General features: G+C 40.5%; 2 protein-coding genes and 1 long non-coding RNA gene across 5 annotated transcripts; 2 read left to right on the forward strand and 1 right to left on the reverse strand.

Annotated features, from left to right (window-relative positions):
• Positions 1-1603: 1603 nt before the first annotated feature.
• LOC119652739 (hydroxymethylglutaryl-CoA lyase, mitochondrial) lies at positions 1604-2932 on the forward strand. Its single transcript, XM_038057037.1, has 3 exons — positions 1604-1824; positions 1876-2554; positions 2607-2932. Exons 1-3 carry the CDS (start codon positions 1753-1755, stop codon positions 2843-2845), a joined length of 990 nt encoding a protein of 329 aa, XP_037912965.1. The 5' UTR covers positions 1604-1752; the 3' UTR covers positions 2846-2932.
• A 6830-nt stretch (positions 2933-9762) lies between these two features.
• On the reverse strand, positions 9763-10266 carry LOC119651357. The gene is made up of 2 exons (XR_005249452.1): positions 10101-10266; positions 9763-10037 (listed from the first exon to the last, which is right to left on the reverse strand). It is a non-coding gene; the product is annotated as an uncharacterized LOC119651357 (long non-coding RNA).
• A 427-nt stretch (positions 10267-10693) lies between these two features.
• Positions 10694-24210, forward strand: LOC119651353. 3 transcript variants are annotated; one of them, XM_038054914.1, is made up of 4 exons: positions 10694-10988; positions 21541-21885; positions 21970-23288; positions 23840-24210. In XM_038054914.1, the coding sequence occupies exons 2-4, from the start codon at positions 21567-21569 to the stop codon at positions 24077-24079; spliced, it is 1878 nt and encodes a 625-aa protein (XP_037910842.1). In that variant the 5' UTR covers positions 10694-10988; positions 21541-21566; the 3' UTR covers positions 24080-24210. The 3 variants fall into 3 exon arrangements, with proteins under 3 accessions (XP_037910842.1, XP_037910840.1, XP_037910841.1); XM_038054912.1 differs by having other exon boundaries at positions 10696-10988; positions 21536-21885; XM_038054913.1 differs by lacking the exon at positions 10694-10988 and adding an exon at positions 21257-21372 and having other exon boundaries at positions 21536-21885.
• Positions 24211-24338: the final 128 nt, after the last annotated feature.

The following is a 24338-nucleotide window of genomic DNA, read 5'->3' on the forward strand; positions in this document are numbered from 1 at the left end:
AGCGATTTCCTTAGGCCGTGCCAGATACTGAACCTTGACCTAAAATCAATAATCCTGTCCCTCTTCGACACACCTTCCCTGGTAGGAGTGCAAAGAGGCTAAGCACTAAATGAATACTAAGTGATATTGTATATAGTAGAATTAACTATTTATGTAAGTAGAAATAAGTAGTAGTAAAAAAGTAGTAATAAGGTAGATGTAAGTAAGTAAAATAAAACCTTCTCGCGTCATTAGTGCGGATGCAGTTTTGAAAATAGGTTAAGTAATGTTTTATTTTAATACAAAGCCAAGGAACGTTGTAAATTACAGTGTGTTTTTACACAATAAAGTTAATTACAGAGAAGGTCGGGTAGGCCAAACAATGTATAGCCACCCATTGTAATAATTCTAAGCTAGCTAAGCTAATTCTAAGCTGCTTTTAAGGAAAATGTATCAGATGTAAGACACTAATTGGAAATAAATAAAATGAAATGAAAAATAATAGAAAGTATGTCGTACTGCTATATATCGGACGGTATAATCCCCCCATTGATCTGATAGGTCAGGCGAGGCGTTCGTACGTACGTACGTTCATGTCAATGCTACCCCCAGATTTTAAGGTATTAACCTTCGAGTCATGCTGTATCCAACAAATAACCCCCTAAATCCAATGCCGGGTCCAAACCTCTACAAATGTTTGGCTTGATTTTATTGTATGCAAGCAAATTTCGTTTGATTTGTCCAAAAAACCGACACTCGATCGACTCGGTTGCAAACTCTTGCACAAACCACGCCAAACACCCTATCCAAACGTTGCAATTTATGGCGGCGTACTGAGGGATAAATCTCGCATGTAGATCCGGCATCAAATTCGTCAGAAAATCGTGAAGTAATCTGAAATTTTTTTCCTGATTTCCTGATTAATATAATTAGATAATTTGATTAACTTTTTAATATAATTAGGCATGAGACTGCGTTTGCAATAAATTTCATTTCAGTGGATTACGAAAACGTTGACGATCTTGAGATGCGTCTCGTAGTGTACTAAATTTGTTACTTCTGACAGCAAGCAAAAAGGCAACTCTGATGGCGTATACCGACTCTTTTGTCTCGACTACCCCAGCAACATTGCTCATATCTGAGGGAATTTTATCTCCTTAACGGTGCTGACGCGCGGAAAGCTCATAACAACTGGAATAGGTTCCAGGATAGGATAGGTCCCCGGTATGAATCTTCGCCTAATTCGAAATCATTGCATTGCAACTAGTTGTCGCTAGATGCCGCTTCAAGGAAGAAATAGTGGTTGAGGATGACGATGATGTTATTGGTGTCGGCATCGGATATGTTCTAAGTTCTTATTTCCTTCCAAAGATATCGCTATTTGAGTCCTCTGTGGCATTTTTAATCAAGAACTACTCAATATTTTGAGTTTAGGCTGCCGATGAATCTCTAGCGTTACCGATTATCTAATCGGCCATCTGGCTTGCGTGACTGTTATATGTTATTGAAAAGCAGTTCGACATATGAAATTTGCAAATGTTTGGACACAATTGGAAGTCGGTCTAGTCAGAAAGGGATGTTTCCATATCGAAATATTTTTTTCATTCCGTCATCTACTTATGTAACAGTTGTAACGCGCTTATTAAGATAACGATTGCGTTGTGGATGGCTTTTTTAATCAAAAACAGTGACGTTGGGGATTGATCAGCTGGTAGACGTCAAGTACAAGTAAAATGTTGGCAAAGTAGGAAATATACGCAGACACTCTGCACGATGTTTCGCCAGGCATTTTCTAGATATAGTTGCGGAGGTACAATAAGTGTGTTTGGGTGTCGAAGGCTTAGCGTAAGATTATTTATATTCATTTTGACTAATTTTAAAGAGATCGCTTTGCAGGTTATCTGCCGCCCGGTGGAAGTGCGAATTGTAGAAGTAGGTCCACGCGATGGCCTTCAGAATGAGCCTAAAATACTTCCCACCGCAGTCAAGATAAACCTAATCGACCAACTTTCCGAAACAGGACTTAAAAGCATTGAAGCGACTAGTTTCGTGAGTCCTAGATGGGTGCCTCAAATGGCGGATAACGCTCAAGTTCTTAAAGGGATCAAGAGCCACCCGGGTATCTCATATCCTGTTCTGACCCCGAATCTGAAAGGTTATCAGTCAGCTTTGGCGGCGGGGGCGAAAGAGGTTGCAGTATTTGGAGCAGCTTCCGAGTCTTTTTCACAGAAGAATGTTAATTGTGGTACAGCGGAAGCCATTGAACGGTTTCGCTGTGTGTTGGAAGCGGCCAAAAAAGACAATATTAAAGTCCGCGGATATGTGTCGACAGTGGTGGGCTGCCCTTATGAAGGAGCAATCAAACCTTCGGCTGTAGCAAAAGTTGTGGAAGCCCTTCTCGATTTAGGTTGCTACGAAATATCCCTGGGAGATACCATCGGAGTAGGCACCCCCGGAACTATGAAGAAAATGCTTGATGAAGTTTTAAAAGTTTGCTCTGTTGATAAGTTTGCTGTTCATTGCCACGACACATACGGCCAGGCTCTTCCGAATATTCTCACATCACTGGATTACGGTATAGTTGTTGATAAATAAAAATTGGTTGGCAACATTGAGTCTTTTTGCAGGTATCTCAGTTGTTGATTCATCTGTCTCTGGACTAGGGGGATGTCCTTACGCTCGCGGCGCATCTGGAAACGCGGCAACCGAAGACGTCGTGTATATGCTTCACGGAATGGGCATAGCTACGGGCATTGACTTGCCTAAATTGATTAATGTTGGGAAATATATCTGTGAGGAACTTGGGCGCCAATCTGAGTCGAAAGTTAGCCGAGCTTCACGGAAGTGTAATCCTGGTGACCAGTAGGGATTTGTTATCAATTTTTATAATATAAGCGTAACAGATGCATTTATTTACACCAATGATTTGAATAAAATATTTTTACAATTTTAAGCTAAGCTTTTTGGGATGGATTTCTCGCTAACTTCTGTTAACTGAAATTGTATCGAGTGTTTGCTGGGAACGTTATCGCACTTGAAATCCTATCAGTTCCCCATGGTTAATCATGTAAGCTGAAATAGGTTCTGTTGGCTGCCAACAACCGTGCGTGGATTTCATCGTCATAGCTGTTATCGGTTGTGATTTTCGACCCGAGATAGGAAAAATGATCAACGGTCTCAAAGTTGTAGTCTCCTATCTTTATTCTTCCCGTTTGACCAGTGCGGTTTGATGTTGTTGGTTGGTTGGTTTTTGGTGCTGACGTTGCTAGCATATACTTTGTCTTGCCTTCATTGATGTGCAGCCCAAGATATCGCGCCACCTGCTCGATTTGGATGAATGTAGTTTGTACATCTCGGGTCGTTCTTCCGATGTCGATATCGTCAGTATAGGTCAGTAGTTAGGTGGACTTAAAGAGGGTCGGACCTCTTGCATTTACCTCAGCACCACGGATCACTTTCTCGAGGGCCAGGTTAAATAGGGCGCATGATAGGGCATCCCCTTGCCGTAGACCGTTGTTGATGTCGAATGGTCTTGAGAATGATCCTGCTGCTTTTATTTGGCCTCGCACATTGGTCAGGGTCAGCCTAGTCAGTCTTATCAATTTCGTCGAGATACCGAATTCTCCCGTGGCCGTGTACAGGGTAAAAACCCTGGCTATGCTATCATAGGCGGCTTTAAAGTCGATGAATAGATGGTGCAACTTATGTCCATATTACAACAGTTTTCCCATCGCTTGCGGCAGAGAGAAAATCTGATATTAATTTCGTCAGGATACCGAATTCTCTCATGGCCGTACTGTTTTACCTTGGCTAAGCTATCATAGGCGGCTTTAAAGTCGATGAATAGATGGTGCAACTGTTGTCCATATTCCAACAGTTCTTCCATCGCTTGCGGCAGAGAGAAAACCTGATCAGATCTGCTGCTAATTTGCCTGGAGTGAAGCCTCTTTGGTATGGGCCAATAATGTTCTGGGCGTATGGGGCTATCCGGCCTAGCAAGATAGCGGAGAATATCTTATAGATGGTACTTAGCAACGTGATACCTCTATAATTGTTGCACTGTGTGATATCGCCCTTATTATGTATGAGACAGATAATGCCTCTTTGCCAGTCTTCAGGCAGTGATTCGTTGTCCCACACCTTGAACACAAGTTGATGAACCACTTGGTGTAATTGGTCCATCGGCTCCTGGCGACTTATGATTTTTAAGCCGATGAATTGCGCGGACTGTTTCTTCTATACTTGGTGGTGGCACTATTTATCCGTCGTATTCAGTTGGCGGGACCTCCAACTCGCCGATATTCTGGTTGTTCAGTAGTTCATCAAAGTACTCAACCCATCACTCTAATATGCCCATTCTGTCGAATTCAGATTTCCTTCTTTGCCTCGGCAGGATGAACATCGAGGTGTATAAGGTTTCTTCCTACTGACTTGTTGGTAAAACTTGCGCGCCTGCTGCGGTTGCTCCCTGTAATTTTCGAGTTCACAGACCTGTTGGTTCTCCCAGGCTCCCTTTCTCCGTCTGTGAAGTCGCTTTTCCGCTCGACGGATTTCGTTGTAAGTCTCCGCGCGTGCCCACGTTCTTTGAGGATGTAGCATTACTCGTTGCTAGCGTACATTCATCGTCAAACCAGCCGTTCGGATTCTTTTTGCGGCTGGGGCCAAGTATGTTTGTGGCCGTATTTATGATAACGTTCTTCAGGTGGTTCTGAAGATCATTTGCTGATACTTCATCTCCAGGATCTCTGCTGACTACGGAATCCATTTATCTCTTATAGGTGTTGCGGAGTGCTGTGTTATGGATGGCTTCAGTGTTCTCTCCCCTCTCATCTGATTGTGAGAGGGGATTGTAGCTGGTGTTGTTATACGAGCTCGGAACACCATGCCAACGAGATAGTGATCCGATTCTGTATTGTTCCCCCTATATGTTCTGACATTCATCAACACTGCTAATTGAATGACCCGCAATCCGTTATCATTTGTATTTTGGTCTAAGTTATGAGAGCCAACGTATCGCCTGAATACGGGCTCCTTCCCCACTTGGCTGTTAAAATCCCCCAAGTATGATTTTGATATCATATCTGGGACAGGCTTCGAGGGTTCGTTCTACTGCCTCGTAGAAGGTATCCTTCTCCGACTCTGCAGTCTCCTCTGTAAGGGCGTGAATGTTAATGAGGCTTATCTTTCTAAATTTTCCTCGCAAGCACAGAGTGCAAAGCCGTTCGCTTATGTGTTCATTTTTTTGCTGACTAAGAAGCTTACTCCGAGCACATGGTTTACCGGATGCCCACTATAATATATGGTGTAGCGACTCTTCTCCCTGTCTGGCGCCTCTCCTCTAACACTGTTACATCACCCTATATTGGGACAGGGTATTGGCTAGCTGCTAAGAAGCTTCATCTTTGTACAGGGAACGCACGTTCCACGAGAAAATGCGCAAATCGTTATTCCTTTGTCGCTGCCGGATTCGTCGATGTTTTCCGTCCAGTCCGGGGCTCATGTTGTGGCTTCGCAACAAGTTGTTTTCCGTGTAGGGTTGTCAGCCGTACCCAACCCCCCCATATATTCGTTAAAATAACAATTCGGAACGCTAATTTGTTAATTATAATGGTTTAAAAATTTAATTCTCACAAGGTAGGAAAGAAAATGCGGTGACGTCGTCGAGCTAGCAATTTGAATTTTATCTACGTGAAGTGTTTTTTCCTTGTTACTTACTTTTCAAGTAATCAATCGGTTTTTAACAGGAAAGAGGGAAACTGGGGACTGTGGTGTGTGTCAGTGGGCAATTTTTCAATGTACTTTAAGTTTCAGCAGTAAGGGTAACAAGCTAACCTGATAACGATGGTCTGTGGAGCCTACATGCCCAGGAAGACATCGAGGCGCGGAAAACCTTCCATGTATTGGTGGACAGTGGAAATCGCAGAGCTCCGGAAGGAGTGTCACAGGATCCGCCGCTTAACACAACGTCTAGACGACCGGGAGGAGGCATGTACTATAATGATGGAGTACAAATCAGCCAAAATAAGACTCCGGAGCGCAATAAACAAGAGCAAAGCTCGCTGCTGGCAAGATCTGGTCGACGAGGTGAATGGGGACTCGGTTACAAACTGGTAACCCGAAAAATCGGGGCTCTGCGGAAACCCTGTTCACTTAATGCCGAGCAGATGGACCGCATTGTAAGGGCCCTCTTCCCTGCGTACCCCGTATGGGATGGTGACGTCGGCGCGGAAAGCGCAGAGGACTGTCCACTTTTCTCTATAAAAGAGTTGGAACAAGCAGTCCTCTCTATGAAAAACAAGAAGGCGCCAAGACCCGATGGTATTCCAGCAGAGGTATACAAACTGGTATTCCAACACCGGCCAGACCTACACGTTCGACGAGCAGAGGCACATAGCCGCCGAACTCGACGGGTGGTGCTCCTCGTAACGCTTGACGTCAGAAACGCCTTCAATTCCGTAAGATGGAAAGACATTCTAGGCACACTATACAATACCTTCAACGTGCCGAAATATCTCTTACGGATTTTGAGGGACTATCTGAGGAACCGCTCCCTGCTCTATGAAACACTAGAGGGTCAAAGGTGGATGGAGGTCACGTCGGGGGTAGCACAGGGATCCATCCTAGGGCCGGACCTCTGGAACGCTACCTATGACAGTCTGCTTAAACTCGACATGCCAGAAGAGTCGCGCCTGGTCGGCTACGCAGATGATGTCGCAGTGCTTGTTGCTGGACGCACTGTCGAACAGGCGCAAAGCAGACTCGGCATATTGATGCGACGGGTAAGCGGATGGATGACTAGTCATGGCTTCAACCTTGCACTGGAAAAAACCGAAGTAGTCATCCTGACTAAAAAGAGACTTTCGACCCTGCGTCCCATATCCTTCGGCGAGTCAAAATCAGCCGTAAAGTACCTTGGGTTGACTCTTGACTCAAAGATGAGCTTTTCTGAGCAAATCATAGCAGCAGCGAACAAGGCTGCGGTTGGAGTTTCGGCGTTAAGTAGGCTAATGGCAAACATTGGGGGTCCTACGTCTAGTAGGCGACATTTCCTGATGAGTTTAACGCAGTCTGTCCTGCTCTACGACGCAGACGTATGGGCTGGCGCTCTTAAGAAGGAGGTATATCGTAAACGCCTCGCGCAAGTACAGAGACGAGGAGCTTTACGGGTGGCGTCTGCGTACCGCACTGTCTCTGAACCGGCCGTGATAGTGATCGCGGGAGTGATCCCCGTTGCCCTTCTTGCTAGGGAGCGTCAGGCACACGCTCTTGAAAACCCACAATTTATCGGAATGACCAAGCGGCAACAAAGCTGATCAATTTGTCTTAAAAGTATAGAACATCCAGTTAAGGTCACTTTTCACACTCAGAGCGCAATTAGTAGTGTTTTTAGAATAGTGATTTCACTGAAATGAAATAACATATTGATTTGCATATTTTTATTTTGAAAATAAAGGATAAAAGCAAAGCAGGTCGGGAAACCGGGAGCTGGACGCCTCTGGTATGAAAGATTTTGTGTATTTCTTTGACATTTGAGTGTGCATTTGTCCTATTAGTAAGTAGCACGTTATGTATATATTATATAAGAATATTCATTTTCGGATGATATTGACATTCAGTCTTGAATTTGCAAAGAAGCGACAACTTTGACCTATTATAACTTTAATAATAGTGCGATTTTTACCAAACATGGCAGGATCATGATCTATATTATAGCCCACGGTGGTAGGATGAATTTAAGGGGGGTTTCGCAGCAAATTACTGAAAGTTATAGTAATGCACTATTATTAACTTTATAACAGATATCGTTCAGAGTCTAGGCACCATATAGTAGCAACTTTTTGACTTTTTTAAGATTTTTCGGTTGGGTAGTTTCTGAGAATGTATCCGTAAAAGATATGATCACTTTCGACCTCCCGCACTCCTCTTGATATTGGGTGAAGCATAGGGGAGATAGAGTTCAAAATGCGTGCCCAAAAAAGTGAAACTAGTCTCGTTCTCAGAACCTACCCAACCGAAAAATCTGAAAAAATCAATCATGCAACTATATGACCTACGCCTCAAAATATATCCCACTCCGATATCGGTACAAATAATGTTAATGATAGTATATTACCATATTTTTCAAATTTACCAGGAAATCCCACTTAAGTTCATTCCAGAAGTACGAAATTTGATATTAGCATAGGCGATAACATAGGACAAAATTCCAAAAAGTTTGAAAGCAATCCGACTATTATTGACAAAGCTTCGCATTTCGGGTAAATTTATGCCACTGTAAGATGGACGTCATCATCATATAAAGTGAACTTATATGAACAGCGGAGTCCATGGGGACGTTTTAGCTTCCCTTAGAGAATTTCTCACCTAAGATGAACACAAAACCTTTATGCCTTGTAGTAGTAATGAATGCCCAGCTTGCGGTTTCCAGACTTGTTTGAAACTTGATCTAACTTCTACTGCTTTTTTTTAACAAACCGTGAATAAGAAGAGGAAAGTGTAATTTTGCTTAAAACAGATACAGTTATGACCCGAAATGTCAACTAGATTTCACCCCTTGTATTCTCCTTGGGACAATCGATAGAAAACTTTTAGAAAACAATCAGGAATTGTACCGTTTTGTCGATCTCAGGACAGCCTACGATACGGTAAAACCGTTGACGGTCATGGCTAGAACCCGTATACGAGAGTACTATCAACAGCATTTAATATCTTCAACGAGTTACGACTAGGCATTGCCACTATCGGATGTTTTGGAAAGTTATCTGAGAGTCAAGAGTAAACTTAAGGGGTACCGTTTTCACTAGGTCTATCCAATAGAATTTCCTCTCATGCATAGTACCCGTGCCCGATCCGAATACTTCAACAGATCCTGCATGGGAAGTCTACAAAGACAGTTTCTATATTAAAAGACAACGATATAAGCCCTGCCAGCGGAACAACCGCATGTGATAGAATGTCGACAATTATTTTGGCAGTGATGGATTGGACGACATTGGCGCGAGACCGAGGGGATTGTGACAATTTTTCTGAAGTTATGTTGTAGATCTCATTTCGACAAATTATTTGCAATATATATCTCACTTAGCCTTTGGCACGCAGGGAGCGATTTGTCGCGGCGATCAAAAATCGTGCGGTCGGCGATATGGCGTTTTCACAATGTGGTATCTTGTGAGCGATCCAATATTGTGATTATTTTCTAACCAATAACTTCGATAGTATCGAATACTTCTTATAAACTTTGTGTAAAAATTAAACTGGTTAAAAAGATTCTTTCCTTTATTGGCTGAGAATTTGGTGAAAAAAACAAATACAGTATTTCGGGGACCAACTGTCTGTTCCTTTTTTCAGTTTTGGAAAATAGAAAGCACACTACAGTATTTGTTTTTTTTTTTTTTTCACTAAATTGTTAGTCAATGAGCGAAATAATCTTCTCATTCGGTTTATTTTATTCAAACTTTGGCCAACTAACCTCCTCTTAGCAGGCTAAAAATGAGTAGTTCAGACGAGGAGGCTCTTGTTTTAGCACTTCAAGGCAGCAGAAAAAAAAGACGATGTTGTGTACAAAAGATAAACAGGGAAGATGAAGACTTCGAGAATACCATCGCCACGAAGATAGGTTTTCCTAGTATTTCCATTTATCTTGGGAAAGTTTAGAAGACTTGCATCACCTATTACAACTCTACCTACATTGAGAAGTACACAATGAATCGGAGAAACTAATTAGAACGAGGGAAAGATTTCTTTGTTAATGCAAATTATGGAAAATACTTTATAAACAATTGAGACTTCTAAGATTTTACTTATTATTTATCATAGAAACTTAAAACAATACAAATACCACCGAACAGATCCCTGACCAATTCTGTAAAATGGCACAAATAGATCGCTAACTACCGCGGTGTACGCGGAATGTGCAATGGCATATAATATCATAAAACTACATTGCCAGATCGTTGCAGGCTGGGGTTGCTGATTGCCGCGACTGATCGCGTCGTGTGGCAAACGCTTTAGTGAGGCCTCGGCTCATTTGTGGACCAATTATCCAACAAAAACAGCTTCTAAGAACAAAACAATATTTTATTACTAGCGCCTTTTTGTGAAAAATCTAATAATCATTCAACCCTTTGTCCATCAGCTCGTTCTTTTTCGAAGATGAAGTCTGCATAGGATTCCGCCTCTCGCCGCTTCCTTCTTTGAAATTCTGGTTGTACTAGCCATTTGTAAGCAATAACAAATCCGAGAGTGAGAACTATACCACGAGTCACAAGACCTGGACCAGTCAATTGACTACTTTTCAGAAATTTTAGGAAGCTCATCTGTAATAGAAGTTTTCTGTAAAAAGCCAGCCCCTGCTTATATCGACGTGTTTTGTACTTTTTCCGGGTTCAGCGACTGCTCCAGTTTCTTTTCGAAACCGCAGTATTAGTGGCTGCCAAATGTAAACTCCGCCTATCACTCCTATCACCGAAACAACCATCAACTGGATAGGAGTTATTCCACGGGGACGACGTATCCTCATACTTCTTTGGAAACTAGAGCAGGAATACGGAAGGATAACCTGCAACTGTCAAGCTTCGTTCCTAAAACAATACTTCACAGCTGCACAGCATTTTTATTCAGTAGGGTGCTTATCGTACGATTACCGTAAATAGGTAAAGGAATTCGGAAATACTCGGTATTTCAGAACTGTCCCTAGACGGTGTTCTTCGGTCTATTTAGTTTTTATTGGTAACGATTGGTAGCAATTGTTTGTTTGGAAATGATTTTGAAATGAACTGTCGTCGGCGAGTATGCGGTGCTTAACGTTCTATTAAGAAGTGCTGAAGAGTGATTCGTCGGAGTTTTGGAGCGTTTGGGGAAAGCGATTGATTTGATTTGATTTCACTTGGAAGACGAGAAGGTTTATATTGTCAAGACAAAGTCGACGTATTTAAAACAAGTCGGCGGGCGTATCTAAGAGATCCTTTTTCAACTGTTGACTTGGCACAGATCAGAACAACAAGTGTCAGGTATGTGGTGGTTGGTTCATTTGTTTAAATAATTTTAGGGAGTAGAAACTCCCTAAAACATCCGACTAGAATTTTCTATTTTTCCCTGGCTGTAAGCGTAATTATTGCATGATGAGTGTGTTCAAAAATGTCGAGAAATAGCATTTAAATTTGTGTTACATGGAATGGCAATTTTCATGGGCTGTACAGTGGCGGCAAAGAAGCAACAGTTCCGACTTGAACTGTGAAAGTGCAAAAAATAAACTTGAGTTTGACTAAAACTCGAATATAGTGATAAAGTCAAGCTAATTGTGTAGCGGAGGCAAAATGAAAGTAAATTATATAGAAACTTTTCATGGGAAAAATGAAGCAGCATTCGCTACTTAAGGTCCAGGAAGGAGCGCTCAAAATAAAAGTAGTTCAATGCTTTGTTCAACAATAAACAAAAACGAAATAACGCCTGGGTATAGAACATTACCGAAGAATGGTTTAATATTCGGTTGTTTTTTTTTAATTTTTAATACTTGTTTCGCAATACTGGATCATAACTTGTAGCGAAATATTTGATGGACATTTTAATGGATGTTACTCTTGATCCAGTATATTGGACCAACTCCATGGAAGAAAAAGCAGGGCCGTATCATGACGCTGGATATGGGGAAATCCTCCGTGTTTTATCGTTTTTGTTGCCAAGCGGAAATCCCCAAAAGCTGTGTGGCGTCCTGGCCTACGCCATCGTTCCATCTCAGGCAGGGTCTGCCTCGCCTTCTTTTTCTACCTTTCCGGGCCGGATCATCCTCAACCATACCGTAACTTATTGAGCCGGATTTTATCCACAACCTGACGGTCATGGTATCGCTCATAGGTTTCGTCGCTATGTAGGCTACGAAATCGTTCATCCTCATATAGGGGGCCAAAAATTCTTCGGAGGATTCTTTTCTCGAACGCGGCCAAGAGTTCGTAATTTTTCTTGCTAAGAACCCAATTATCCGAAGAATATATAAGGACTGGCAAGATTATTGTCTTGTACAGTAAGAGCTTTGACCCTATGGTGAGACGTTTCGAGCGGAATCAGTTCTCCATGGTTAAGTCCTGTAAGCTGAAATAGGCTCTATTGGCTGCCAACATCCGAGCGCGGATTTCATCGTCATAGCTGTTATCGGTTGTGATTTTCGACCCTAGATAGAAGAAATTATCAACGGTCTCAAAGTTGTAGTCTCCTATCTTTATTCTTCTGGTTTGACCAGTGCAGTTTGATGTTGTTGGTTGTTTTTTGGTGATGACGTTGCCACCATATATATTGTCTTGCCTTCATTGATGTGCAGCCCAAGATATCGCGCCGCCTGCTCGATTTGGATGAATGTAGTTTGTACATCTCGGGTCGTTCTTCCGATGTCGATATCGTCAGTATAGGCCAGTAGTTAGGTGGACTTCATTGATGTGATCTGGATGAAGGCAGTTTGTACGTCTCGCGTCGTTCTTCCCATGATGTCGATATCGTCAGCGTAGGCAACCTCGCAATTATATCAGCATCATGAATAACTTTCTCGAGGGTCAGGTTAAAAAGGGCGTATGATACAGCATCCCCTTGTCGTAGACCGTTTATATCGAATGGTCTTCAGAGTGATCCTGTTGTTTTTATCTGGCCCCGCACATTGGCCAGGGTCAGCCTAGTCAATCTTATCAATTTTGTCAGTTTTACCCTGGCTATGCTGTCATAGGCGTCTTTAAAGCCGATGAAAAGATGGTGCAACTGATGTCCATATTCCAACAGTTTTTCCATCGCTTGCCGCAGAGAGAAAATCTGATATGTTGCTGATTTGCCTGGAGTGAAGCTTCTTTGGTATGGGCCAATGATATTCTTGATGTATGGGGCTATCCGGCTAGCAAGATAGCGGAGAATATCTTATAGATGGTACTCAGCAACGTCATACCTCTATAATTGCTGCACTGTGCGATATCTCGTTTTTTATGCATGAGAGAGATAATGCCTCTTTGCCAGTTGTCAGGCATTGATTCGCTGTCCCACACCTTGAACACAAGTTGTTGAACCACTTGGTGTAATTACAATTGGTTGCCTCCATATTTAACCGATTCGGCTGTAATTCCATCGGCTCCTGGCGACTTATGATTTTTAAGCTGATGAATTGCATGGACTGTTTCTTCTACACTTGGCGGTGGCAGTATTTGTCCGTCGTCTTCAGATGGCGGGACCTCCAATTCGCCGATGTTCTGATTATTCAGTAGTTCATCAAAGTACTTATATGAATGGGGAATTTATATTTATATGTGGACATATGTTAATGAAGCTTTGGGATAGTACCTAATTCATGTAGATATATTGTATGCTTTTGTGTACGAAGTAAATCAGAAATATGTGTGCGATGAGTTTATTTACGTGCATGTATAAGTATAGTATTTGATAATAGGCAATGTTTGTTCGTTTAGAGTGAGGATAATATTTACGTCTATAATCTATTATATGTAAATGTTTGAGGGAATATTTCGGGGTTTTAGCTACATAAGAATGGAAAAATATGTGTAGAAAATTTCTCACATAAGATGAACACAAAATCTTTATACCCAAAGTGCGAGCATTTGTTTCCATCTGTGGTAGGTTGTCTTCTTCACATTTGAACTCCCAATGTGAAGCGTATGATGTCAACTGCTATCAAGACAGCAATTTGCAGATCAAAACATTTGTATTAATGACTTTCAAAAAAATAGAGGGCAACTGAATTCTGTTGTTGGTTAACTTCTTCATATTTGCTAATAATATTGAACTCTCAGTGTGAAGCGTATGATGCTGATGTTATCAATTAATTTTTTTAGGTACTGAGGAGTCCTAAGTCCGCATCCAGTTGATGTCCGCCCGAACCAAATGGAGAGGAACTTGCTCGTACTCTTTTTGGTTCACGGACTCCTCTTTTTGGGTTAACCATCCAAAGTTCAAAAAATTTAAAAGGGGGACGAAGACGGTTTACGGTTTCGTACCAGGGCAGAGGCAACTCCACGGACTCTGCCTCAACTATGCCCTGGGAACAGCGTCTAGCTCGATTCAAGCTTTGGTCTGAAGTGCGGGCGGATGATGGACTATGTCCTATATTATCGCGTATGCTGACATCAAATTTTGTACTTCTGGGATGAACTTAAGGGGGGTTTCCGGTAAATTTCTAAAACATGGTAATATGATATTGTTAATTTTATTTGCGCAGATATCGGAACGGGATGCATTTTGAGGCCTAGATTTCATATAGATGCATCATTATGTTTTTTTTTTCAGATTTTTCGGTTGGATAGGTTCTGAGAGCGAGACCTGTTTCGCTTTTTGGGGCATTCATTCATATTTTTCAACCGATATGGTCATGTGGTATATCAAATGGCCTGATTAGTACATTTCGAAAACCTTCTTACTTTTAATATTGGATGAAACATAGGAGAGTGAGAGCTCAAAATGTGGCCCCCAAAAGTGAAAAACCGAAAATCCCCCTTGAGTTCATTCTAGAGGTATAAAATTTAGTAACAGTATAGACGATAATTCCTGAAAGTTTGAACGCAATGTGACTATTATTAACAAAGTTATTGAAAGTTAATTTCTGCATTTCACGTAAATTTATTGCATTCTAAGATGTCTACGACGTCATCTTGATATAAAGTGAACTTATCTGAACGGTGGGGTCCACGGAGTCATTTTAGTTTTTCTTTCTAGCGCATTATTCTGTGTAAAATTTATCAATAACTAATTAGCGATGACTGCAATTGTTGTATTCATAATATAGGGTCACCTAATAAGGACATTATTTTAAAATTTTAAAAGATACATTTTTTATGAAAATTATAATTTTTGCTCATTAAGGAAAACCACGTTTGCGACATTGATTCTTTTGACAAATTGTCGGTTCATATTTCTTGTGCTGCAAGATTACGTAAGGACATAAAGCTACATACAACTAACTTGTGGGCGTTCGAGCCTGAATTCGATAATCGCTTGGTTCTATCCTCATAAAATCCGAAGGAACACGAATTTTGCTTTGAATTTTTCGCAATGTGTTCTGGGATCGCTAAGTGAACGATCTGTGAATTAAAAAAATCAATTTTGTAAAGGTCCTTAACGGTCCTAACGTTGTTTCTACCCTTACAATCTACATAAAATCATGGTTTTCTTTGCATGGATGGGATTTCATAGTCTGCATATGTCCATCAAATTCCATTTGAAAGCGCGTAAGGCAGACACAGAGTAAACTGATTTTAATAAGGACTTATTTTTACATAAAACCTTAAAAATGCAAAACATCCTGCTGGATGACAAAAATCTCAAGAAAATCGCTTATGCATAGGCAACGTACTTTGCACTATTCTAAAAAATAAATAAAATGCTGAGATCAGGGAAGGGATAATTAAAGTATAGCTTATGTTATTCCTCTATGCTAAATCCTATCTCTGCCTTGCTGACAGCTCCCGCGGCAGGTCGACCAAGAAAATGCGTTCAATGCCGTTAAAAACAAAATGATGGTGTTGAGATAGCCTAAGCCTCGAAAAAATACTAGGGCGTTCACGTCAGTCGACAAGGCACGACGGGCCCCGGTCTTGTTGAGAAATGGGCAAGAGTTCTTGGCGATGGACGGCGTCAGAACGTAAGTAAATTAGTATGATCAAAACAAATATGTGTCCACACGGTAAATATTGGTAATCTCACTGGGTAGACGGAGGAACTCAGAAGATCCATTCGGAAAAGGTGCATTGATACCTGCGCTTTACAAGGAGCTGCATGCCAAAAACTGCGGCGTAGAACGCAGTCGCGATAAATATTACTATAAACTTTTCTATTTCGGTAGTCCACACACACAATACGACATTGTCATCTCCGAAGGTTTCCGTCGTCCTATTAGAGAAGTCGATTCCCTCATTCTCCTACATTTTATATTGGGAACAGCAAAACGCAAATCGACTATATTCTCATATGATACCGATATTTTACTTCCGCCACTGGCTGCAATGGGACTATTGCAATTCGACATCGACCGTTGTTTGCCGCGGTCGGAATCAAGACACCGATAAAATAGCCAGAAGAACGCAATGGCCTGCCGCGTTTTCAATGGTGGAGATTTTGTGAGAAAAAGAAAAATAATCGCACTTACGCGATAACTAACCATTACGAATATCGAAGAATCGTGGAACTAATTAAAAACACGATCCATAATGCAGCCTATGCAATCCTCGGGGTCCCCAAATCAGGTAAGCGGTTGGTCTTGGAATGACGACGTCTAAATGAAGATCCATGAAAAGAAATGCTTCTATCATAAGTTTCTCGACGATAAAACGCTGGTGAATTTACAAGAATGCCAACAGGAAAGCAAAAAAAATTACACGTGCGATCCATTACAAAGACGATAAACTGGAAAAATTTGTTCATCCTCCACTTCCACAAGCACTGCTGACATTTGCGACTGAAGTCGAGGAAGTAATAAAACGATTGAAATTGAGAAAATTAACATGACTTGACGACATCGCATCTGAGCTTTGGACCCAACACTATGGCTCAGTGAATTTTTCAAGCGGGTTATTGAGGAAAGTAGAACACGATCTGCTTGGCAAGAAAGTATCATAGTTCCATTATGGAAAAAGGAAGTTAGTCTAGCAGAATGTCAAATTACCGCCCGATCCGGTTGCTATCCAATACCATAAAGATTTTGGACCCAGTCTTGGCAAGCATATTCGCGAAATCGTTCTCTTAATCGCGAATCAAATAGTTTTTCAAGAACTCACTGATACAATGCACGCTGCTTACTCATGGAGAGATAACGTGAGAGGCATGGCCTTCTTCACTTCGGGGTTTTTCAGTTGCTTCGGAACATTATGGACCAGTCATTTTTGAACAGGGAAAATGATAGATTTTGAAAACTCAACCATTTGTCTTCTTCGAATGAATTTATTGCATTCTAAGCATTCAGACAATACAAGGCCCATATTGAAGTTGAAAGCCTAAAACAAAGGCATATATACATATAAGACGAGATTATTCTTGTTACCTGCAAACTAATGGAAAACTTCGTTAAAATATCCTTAACTGAAATCCATTGACTAAACAATATAATCACCAATAATGTACACACATCGCATAAGATTATTAGTTCGGTGGATAAAGTCGACTTGGTGGGATCACAAAGGCTTATTTGTGTAACAGTGTCGGCCTAGGTTGTATCCAAAGCGTTTGTAGAAGCAATTTGTACTATTCAATGTATCAACATTTTCTAGGGGTTCTTAATACTTTTGGCCAAGGCCATGAAGAAATATTTTGAGTTTTTAGCTATGCACGAATTGGTAAACGTACATTGAAAGTTACTGACATAACTGGTTTCTCGATTCGTTCCTTCTTACTTAAGTGAATTTTTTTTCACCTAGTTGTTTTATCGTAATATCTCTGCAGGAACTGACCAGTTTTATGGAGGAAAAAAAAAACTAAAAAGAAAAAGATTAAATTTGTTTTTTTTACATGACGAATATAAAGTGTTTATTACTTATATATCTGTATTTCGAGGACCAGTTCTCTTCCTCAGTGAGTTTTAGTCTGAATTGCGAATGGACCAGCTTGTCCTTTAAATACCTAAATCTAGACCTTAACTGTAAGTTAATTTAATTAAATAAGCCGAAAAAATTACATACACAACAAAAGAAATAGCAATGGTGGTCATTTTTCTGTTAAATTTTTCCATAAATGTTTTTATTTATGGAACTTGTTAGACATCGGTATCCATTTATTTCATTTCTCGTTCTCGCTTCTTTAACCAATGTTGTATGCTGGCTGTATGGCTTCTCCAAATTCGCTCTTGTTTTCGCGTAATTATTTTTTCTATAAATTCCTGCATTCTTTCCAGCTAAATAGGAGCGGAGGAGAGTGTATATAGCCGAAGATTGGCATAATGTTGTATTCCAACATATCTGTGTGAGCCATCAAAAGAAAGTTCTCGATTACAAATCAGGTTCTAGATTTGGTATCGATTTCAAATTAGAGGGTAAAGGGTGCGAAAATACAAATTTAAAATAAGATCGACTAATTCCCAGAAATTATCTAACCGAGAAATCTGGAAAACGACGATGGTGCTCTTTTGTGAAAACTATGCCACGAAATACATCCCACCCTGATGGCTGCTCAAACCGTCTTATTAATATTATATTATAAAACTTGAGTCTTATTTATTGTTTCTTTCCTAGAAAGATAAGTGGGAAGGAATCTAGCTCTACAATGGTGTTATGCCATCTGTTCTATAATGCTAGTAGAAATTAGTCAAATAGAATATCCGTTAAATCATTTCATTAGTTATAACAGTAGGCATGGTTGCCATAAACCCTTTCATCGCTGTCCATTCCTGCCAGTGTACTTGAGCTGCTTTCATAATCTTCCGAGAAATTTTCACTTTTCTATTGTTTTACGCCACAGAGTTCTAGAGCAACCCGCCCAGTTATTCTGGAATAGTGGTTTTTATTGCACGCATAACCCGCAGTAGAGTTGTGGTCTTACCTTGGTGTATGACCTGTCTACTGCCATTTCCGTTTTCGTTCCAACAACATATGCTCACAATGTTGCGATGAATTGATGAAAGCTAGGAGCTTTTGAGTAACAGTGGTCCACTTTCATTTACTACCCACATATAATAGCACAGAACACTGGTGCGGAATAGCCTCAAATTGATGTTAGTGAAGAGATAGTTATATTTCCAAAATATCCTCCAGAGACTGCAAGAGCTGCACCGAAAAAATCGCCAGCGGGGATTTTCTCGTTTGAATATAATAATTTGGCCACCCACATTAATGTTTGTTCCTGATTTCTCAAAGGATTTTTTCATGAGCAATCGAGAAACCATTCGTCCGTGGGTGTTCAAGAGGGAAATGCCCTTTCACAATTTTTCTTTGTTCTTGTTGTAGACACCATGCGAAAAAATTGCCTAAATGATTGACTCTGAAGTAAGCAATTTTTTTACAACCAATCCCAATGAAACCGAAACGATTACTATTAGCGGCAGCAGCCTGTCTAGAATTGAGAAATTGCGGAAACTCCGATCGATGCTCTTAGGCAACAGTGAATTGCACTATGAAATTTTTTCACGTGCCAAAGCAACCTGGATCAGCTGGTGCTCCGCAATTGGCGTCTTTCGCGACCGACATATCAATGAACCCCTCAAATCCAAGATTTACCGCAATGCCATTTATCCTGTCACACATGCTTTCGAGTGTTGACTGTCCACCAAAGAAATGAAAGTTATCTCGCAGTAATTTAGGCTAAACTGTTGCCCTGCGCCAGAGTTATAACTCGCTATGATTGATATTGCGTTGCACCTTTTATGAAGCAGTTAAGAGATAGCCGTCTTGGATGATATGGTCTTGAAATACGCGTTGATGATAGCTCGATAGCTCAGATTGTTTTGAACAGGGATGACCTGACCCTGCTTCAGAACGGGACAAAGGCTGAAGAAGAAGCTCAGTAATAAATTTCGTAAATAAATAGTAGGGTAGGTGACGAAAGTGCAGGAAATTTGCAGTCTTGCAGATTACTAGATTACTCACTGAAGAAGCTATCACTACACCTGGCAGTTAGGGATAAAATCCTACCAAAAATGAGGAGAAGGGGAATTTTAAGGTCCGGTACGCACGCGTACGTGACTGCAGCGAGTCGCAGACCAGCGTCACTTTATAACTCGCTGCGACACAATTTCAGCCATCATCAGGGAGCGTGTTGGACTTGAGGTCATCGCGGAAACTGGTGACCAAGAGTCAATGGGGGTAGAGGCGGCGGTATCAGCAACACCACACCGCACTGCAGGCAACAGTTTCAGTACTCGCCGAAGCACTCTTCTCTGCCGACCAGCTGAGGTTCGAGAGGAATTCCAGAGAGCGTGTATAGAATTCTCGGAAATGGATCCTTTGCATAGACTAGGTATTCCCAGGCTCTATGCATCTCCAGCAACTCCGCTGCAAAGAGCAACTCATTATCGACTCGGAAGTTGTAGGACAAGCAACTAGAAGCTAAAGAAACCTCTTTAGTTGCTATTTAGATTATGCCAAGGCTTTCGATAGCGTCCCGCATACCTGGCTAATCGATGTCCTACATCTGTATCGCATTGATCCGAAACTAATGAAGTTTTTAGCGACAGTTATGGGTCGGTGGCATACCACCTTATTAGTGCGTACATCTAAGGGTACTAATACCGCAGAGCCCATCCATATACGGAGGGGCGTCTTCCAGGGACAAATCAAGTGTTGAATCCAAGCCATCCGCAAAGGTCATCACGAGCTGTATCTCGGACATAGCGTTGGTGACCTCCACATCCAAGCTATGACCGAGACAGACTTTTACAAGCACCTACCACCATTTGTCGAACAAATGGCTGTGTGTTCGGGAGCTCTTTGCTGAGACTGAGGGATTCATGTGTGCCATTCAGAACGGCGTGGTCGCCACCCGACCTTATAAAAAGCTCATCATGAAAGAGCGGGTGGAGGACGATCAGTGCAGAATGTGTGGTTCGGGGTTAGAGACGTTGGACCACTTCATTTCTAGCTGCACTGTTATGGCACTGGGACAGTACATTGCCGGACATAATGCTATATGTAAGGTGATTCATCAAAACCTTGCATACTAGCATGGGCTGATCACGGGACATGTCCGGTTTACCGATATGAGCCGCAAGCAGTACTTGACAGTTCTGCTTACATGTATTGCGACCGGCAAGTTCTAACTGATCGCCATATTGCGCACAACAAGCCTGACTTACTGTTAGTTGACAATATGGGTCGCTCCGCGTATATTATTGATGTTGCTATCCCAATAATAGCAATATCGAACGGAAATACGTGGGGAAGAAAGTGAACTATGAACCACTGTCTCGAGAAATCAAAGAAATTTGGCGTCTCGGGTGGGTTGGTTGTAGCTCTCATAATATTGTCAGCTACAGGTATTGTACCTAAATGCCTCACGGCTTCCCTTGGTGTTCTGGCACTCTCACACAGTCTGGTGCAAACCGTGCAGAAGTATACCATTCTGCACGGACGGATCCACCCAATGACCATTGACCACTACCACCAGCGCCCCATTATAATTTAAGTAGGTAGGATCGTCCGAGTCTAAATTTTTGGCATTTAGTGCTAGCATTAGGTAAAATCCGGCGTCTGTCGAGATTGTTACAATAAAATAAATATAAAAAAAAAATATATTTGAATGAGATCCTAGTTACCAAAAAATTTAAATATAAAATGTCAGCATATTCGGAAATGACTATTGAAAATGCTTTAAAAAGAGAATTACCTGCACGCGGACATTCGGTAGTAATTTTCTTATGTTAAGAGTATAGTATTTCGTTCATGATTTTGAAGTCAGTATTTATTTTCTGGCAGAAATAATTTTTCACATCACGTAAGTGATCTGTTTGGTACTAGTAAAACTAACATATTTTTAACAGCTTTGCAGTCATGGCACTATTCTATTCTGAGACTGATAATTCACATTTTCACTAACATTTTCTATTGTATTAGATATTATATAGAAGAAGAATCATAACGTGCACCTTCTGTTTCAGAAAAGATTCACCAAGGCGTTGGAAATAAACCATGCAGGAAAACAAGGAAAATTTATATTCTTATTCAAACGCTAATAGCCTTTTAAAGAAAGAGAAAGAGAAACGACTTCAGTTGCCAGGGAGTTATGAAGGAGAGCGTTGTAATGATTCCTCGATAATGGAGGAAACATCTCTCTGGCATCAGCAATCCGATGTGACGTTTGAAACCATCGAACGAATGTGCAATAAAACTTTATCGGATCCAGAAAACTCAATTCATGATTATTTAGAAAATTGGGAAACAAGAAAAAAGAAGACTTCGAAATCTGATGAAGAAATAGAGGCACTCAATAGATTATATCAAGAGTTTGGTAACTTCAGTTTGTTTCTGTATTTAAAATTAACTTGTTAAGAATATCAATTAGTAAAATGATTTTTATATGCTCTACTTTTAGGGATTGATAATGAAAATAGCAGTAAGGAAGTGAACCAAACACAATTAAGTGAGGTCGAACCTCCCTCTTGTCTTTGGGATAATACTGTAAATAATGAAACATGTCATCTCTCATCTCCGGTGAAAATTGTTGGCCTACTCCGTCCATCCACAATTCTAGAAGAAAGTGGAACTGAATCTATTGCTAGTTCCAACAGTTTCAAAAGTGCTCAACCACCTCCTACGGAAACGGCATCGTCAGATCAATATGAAACGGCGAATGAAACACATTCTGAAGAATTTAAAGAACGGATCGGACATAGAGATCCGAATGAAATAAATGCTTCGATTTCAACAGATTCAGGCCGTTCAACAACGTCAAGACCAGATGCATCCGCCTATTTTGAAATGTTTCCACTTCGCAAATTATCTTATCCCGAAAAATTTAAAGGACCTCGAATATATAATAAAGCAGTTTTTCTTCCAGAGTCCGCCCATCAGAAAGATTATGAAAGCTCCTTGAAAAGGTTGGATGAAACTTCAAAGATTTCTTCAATATCTAATGACAGTTTAAATAAGCCTAAAAGAAAGTCAAGGTCAAGTAAATTTATGGAAGATAGTTTGGAGGCTGGAGGGAATTTAGGTGAAGAGTGTAATTCTATGAGGGACATAAAAAAGGAAACAAGATTTGAAGGCTCTAGAGATACTGATGCATGTCGTGACGAATCATCAGTGATACTGATTTCGGATGACGAAGCTGACGCAACGAGTAATGATGATTTGAATAGGGGTTTCTATAGAGACTTAGAGACTCCAACGGATGATTCGGTAATATTAAGTGAACAAAGTGACATAAATGTGTCCCGAGAATTCAATGATACTTTGGAAGAAATTGAATATATAATGAAAAAGGGCAGAAAGTACTTAGCAGATCAGCAAACCACTCCATTAAAAACGAAATTAGTGCCGATAGTGAGGAAAACACCAGTTTGCACTACTTCCCCTGCAACCCCATGTACTGTTATAAAGAAACCGAAAAGTGCAGCGATAAATCAGCAAAGTTCACCATTGCTCACAAAGACGCTGTTTAAATCTAATAATGTACCGAAATTCGATCATAGGTTTGATCATATTATAAGTCCGATACGAACTTACATTCACAATACGCCAAAATCACCTATTACGACAACAATGAAAACAACGCAAAGTATATTTGATACAAAGTATGGGCGAGAGTCACGGCCACCAAGCAGAAATAATTTAGAAAGTTTGAAGGAAACTCCTCCAAAAGCATTATGCAGTCTCCCTCGAAAGGCGTATATTTCAGCAGAATATAAACATGTGAGTTATTATACAGCCTTGGCCATAAGTATTAGGCACCCTATATTTTATGTCTTTTTCTTGTTTAGCGTAAAAAATGAAACTCTTAGTGATTTGATCGATTGTGTTGTAATACAAAATTATTAATATTTTGTTGATCCACCCTTGGCCTTTATTACCGCAGTTATCATTTACTCTGTATTCCTATATTAGCTTCGCAAATTGCTGAGCGCGTGTGGCGTTCCATTTGTGGATTAAAACGTTTTTGAGCATTGTTTTAGATGTAATGCTATGCTCCCTTATTTTGTACTTTGCTACGGGAGTCGCGGAATTCTGTATACGGGTAGTATACAGATCTAAAAATTTCAAATTATGTTCGTTTTCAAGGATAGGATGTTATTATTTATTATTAACATTTGATTGAGTCGAAAGGTAGTTTTTGGTTTTTACGATTTTAATAGGTCACTATCTATAATCTCGATTCAATCTGTGGTGAAGTCTGAGACTGAAATTTTAAAGGTGGTAGCTTAAATAACTAATCTTTAAATAATTATTCTGTAAAATCTTTCCAGGTTGTCGATCAGCGAAGCCCTATATCTATACCTGGGGGTGAAAAAATACACCAATATCTGGGATCAGGTATGGTTCCTGCGGTCCTAAGACACGAAGGCAAATTCAAGACTGATATGTCACCACGTAAAGAGAGAAATTTAGATAAAAGTTCGGGAAGTTTGGCGAACTTCTCATTAGCTTCGGGGGATATGTCTGTTTTATTATTAAAAGACGCTAAAGATTTAGCTTCTAAATACTAGTTTAGAAATTGAAAAAGAAATAATTTCGGACAAGAAGAGAATTGTGTTTTATTTAATGTATATGAAGCAAATTTATATTGAAGTTTCAGAGAACTTTATGTAGTTTGTTTAGACTACGTTGCGACTTTTAATTTTAGAAATGGAGCTTAGATGTTTTGAAATGTCCTGGCTTTACGATCGAATTTTAATATTATTTTACTTTTATTTCAATTGAATTCGTGAAAATTTGAATGGCAGCGAATTATCGTTGCAAGTCAAT

Source organism: Hermetia illucens, chromosome 3 (assembly GCF_905115235.1).
Source record: "Hermetia illucens chromosome 3, iHerIll2.2.curated.20191125, whole genome shotgun sequence".
Lineage (NCBI taxonomy): Eukaryota > Metazoa > Arthropoda > Insecta > Diptera > Stratiomyidae > Hermetia > Hermetia illucens.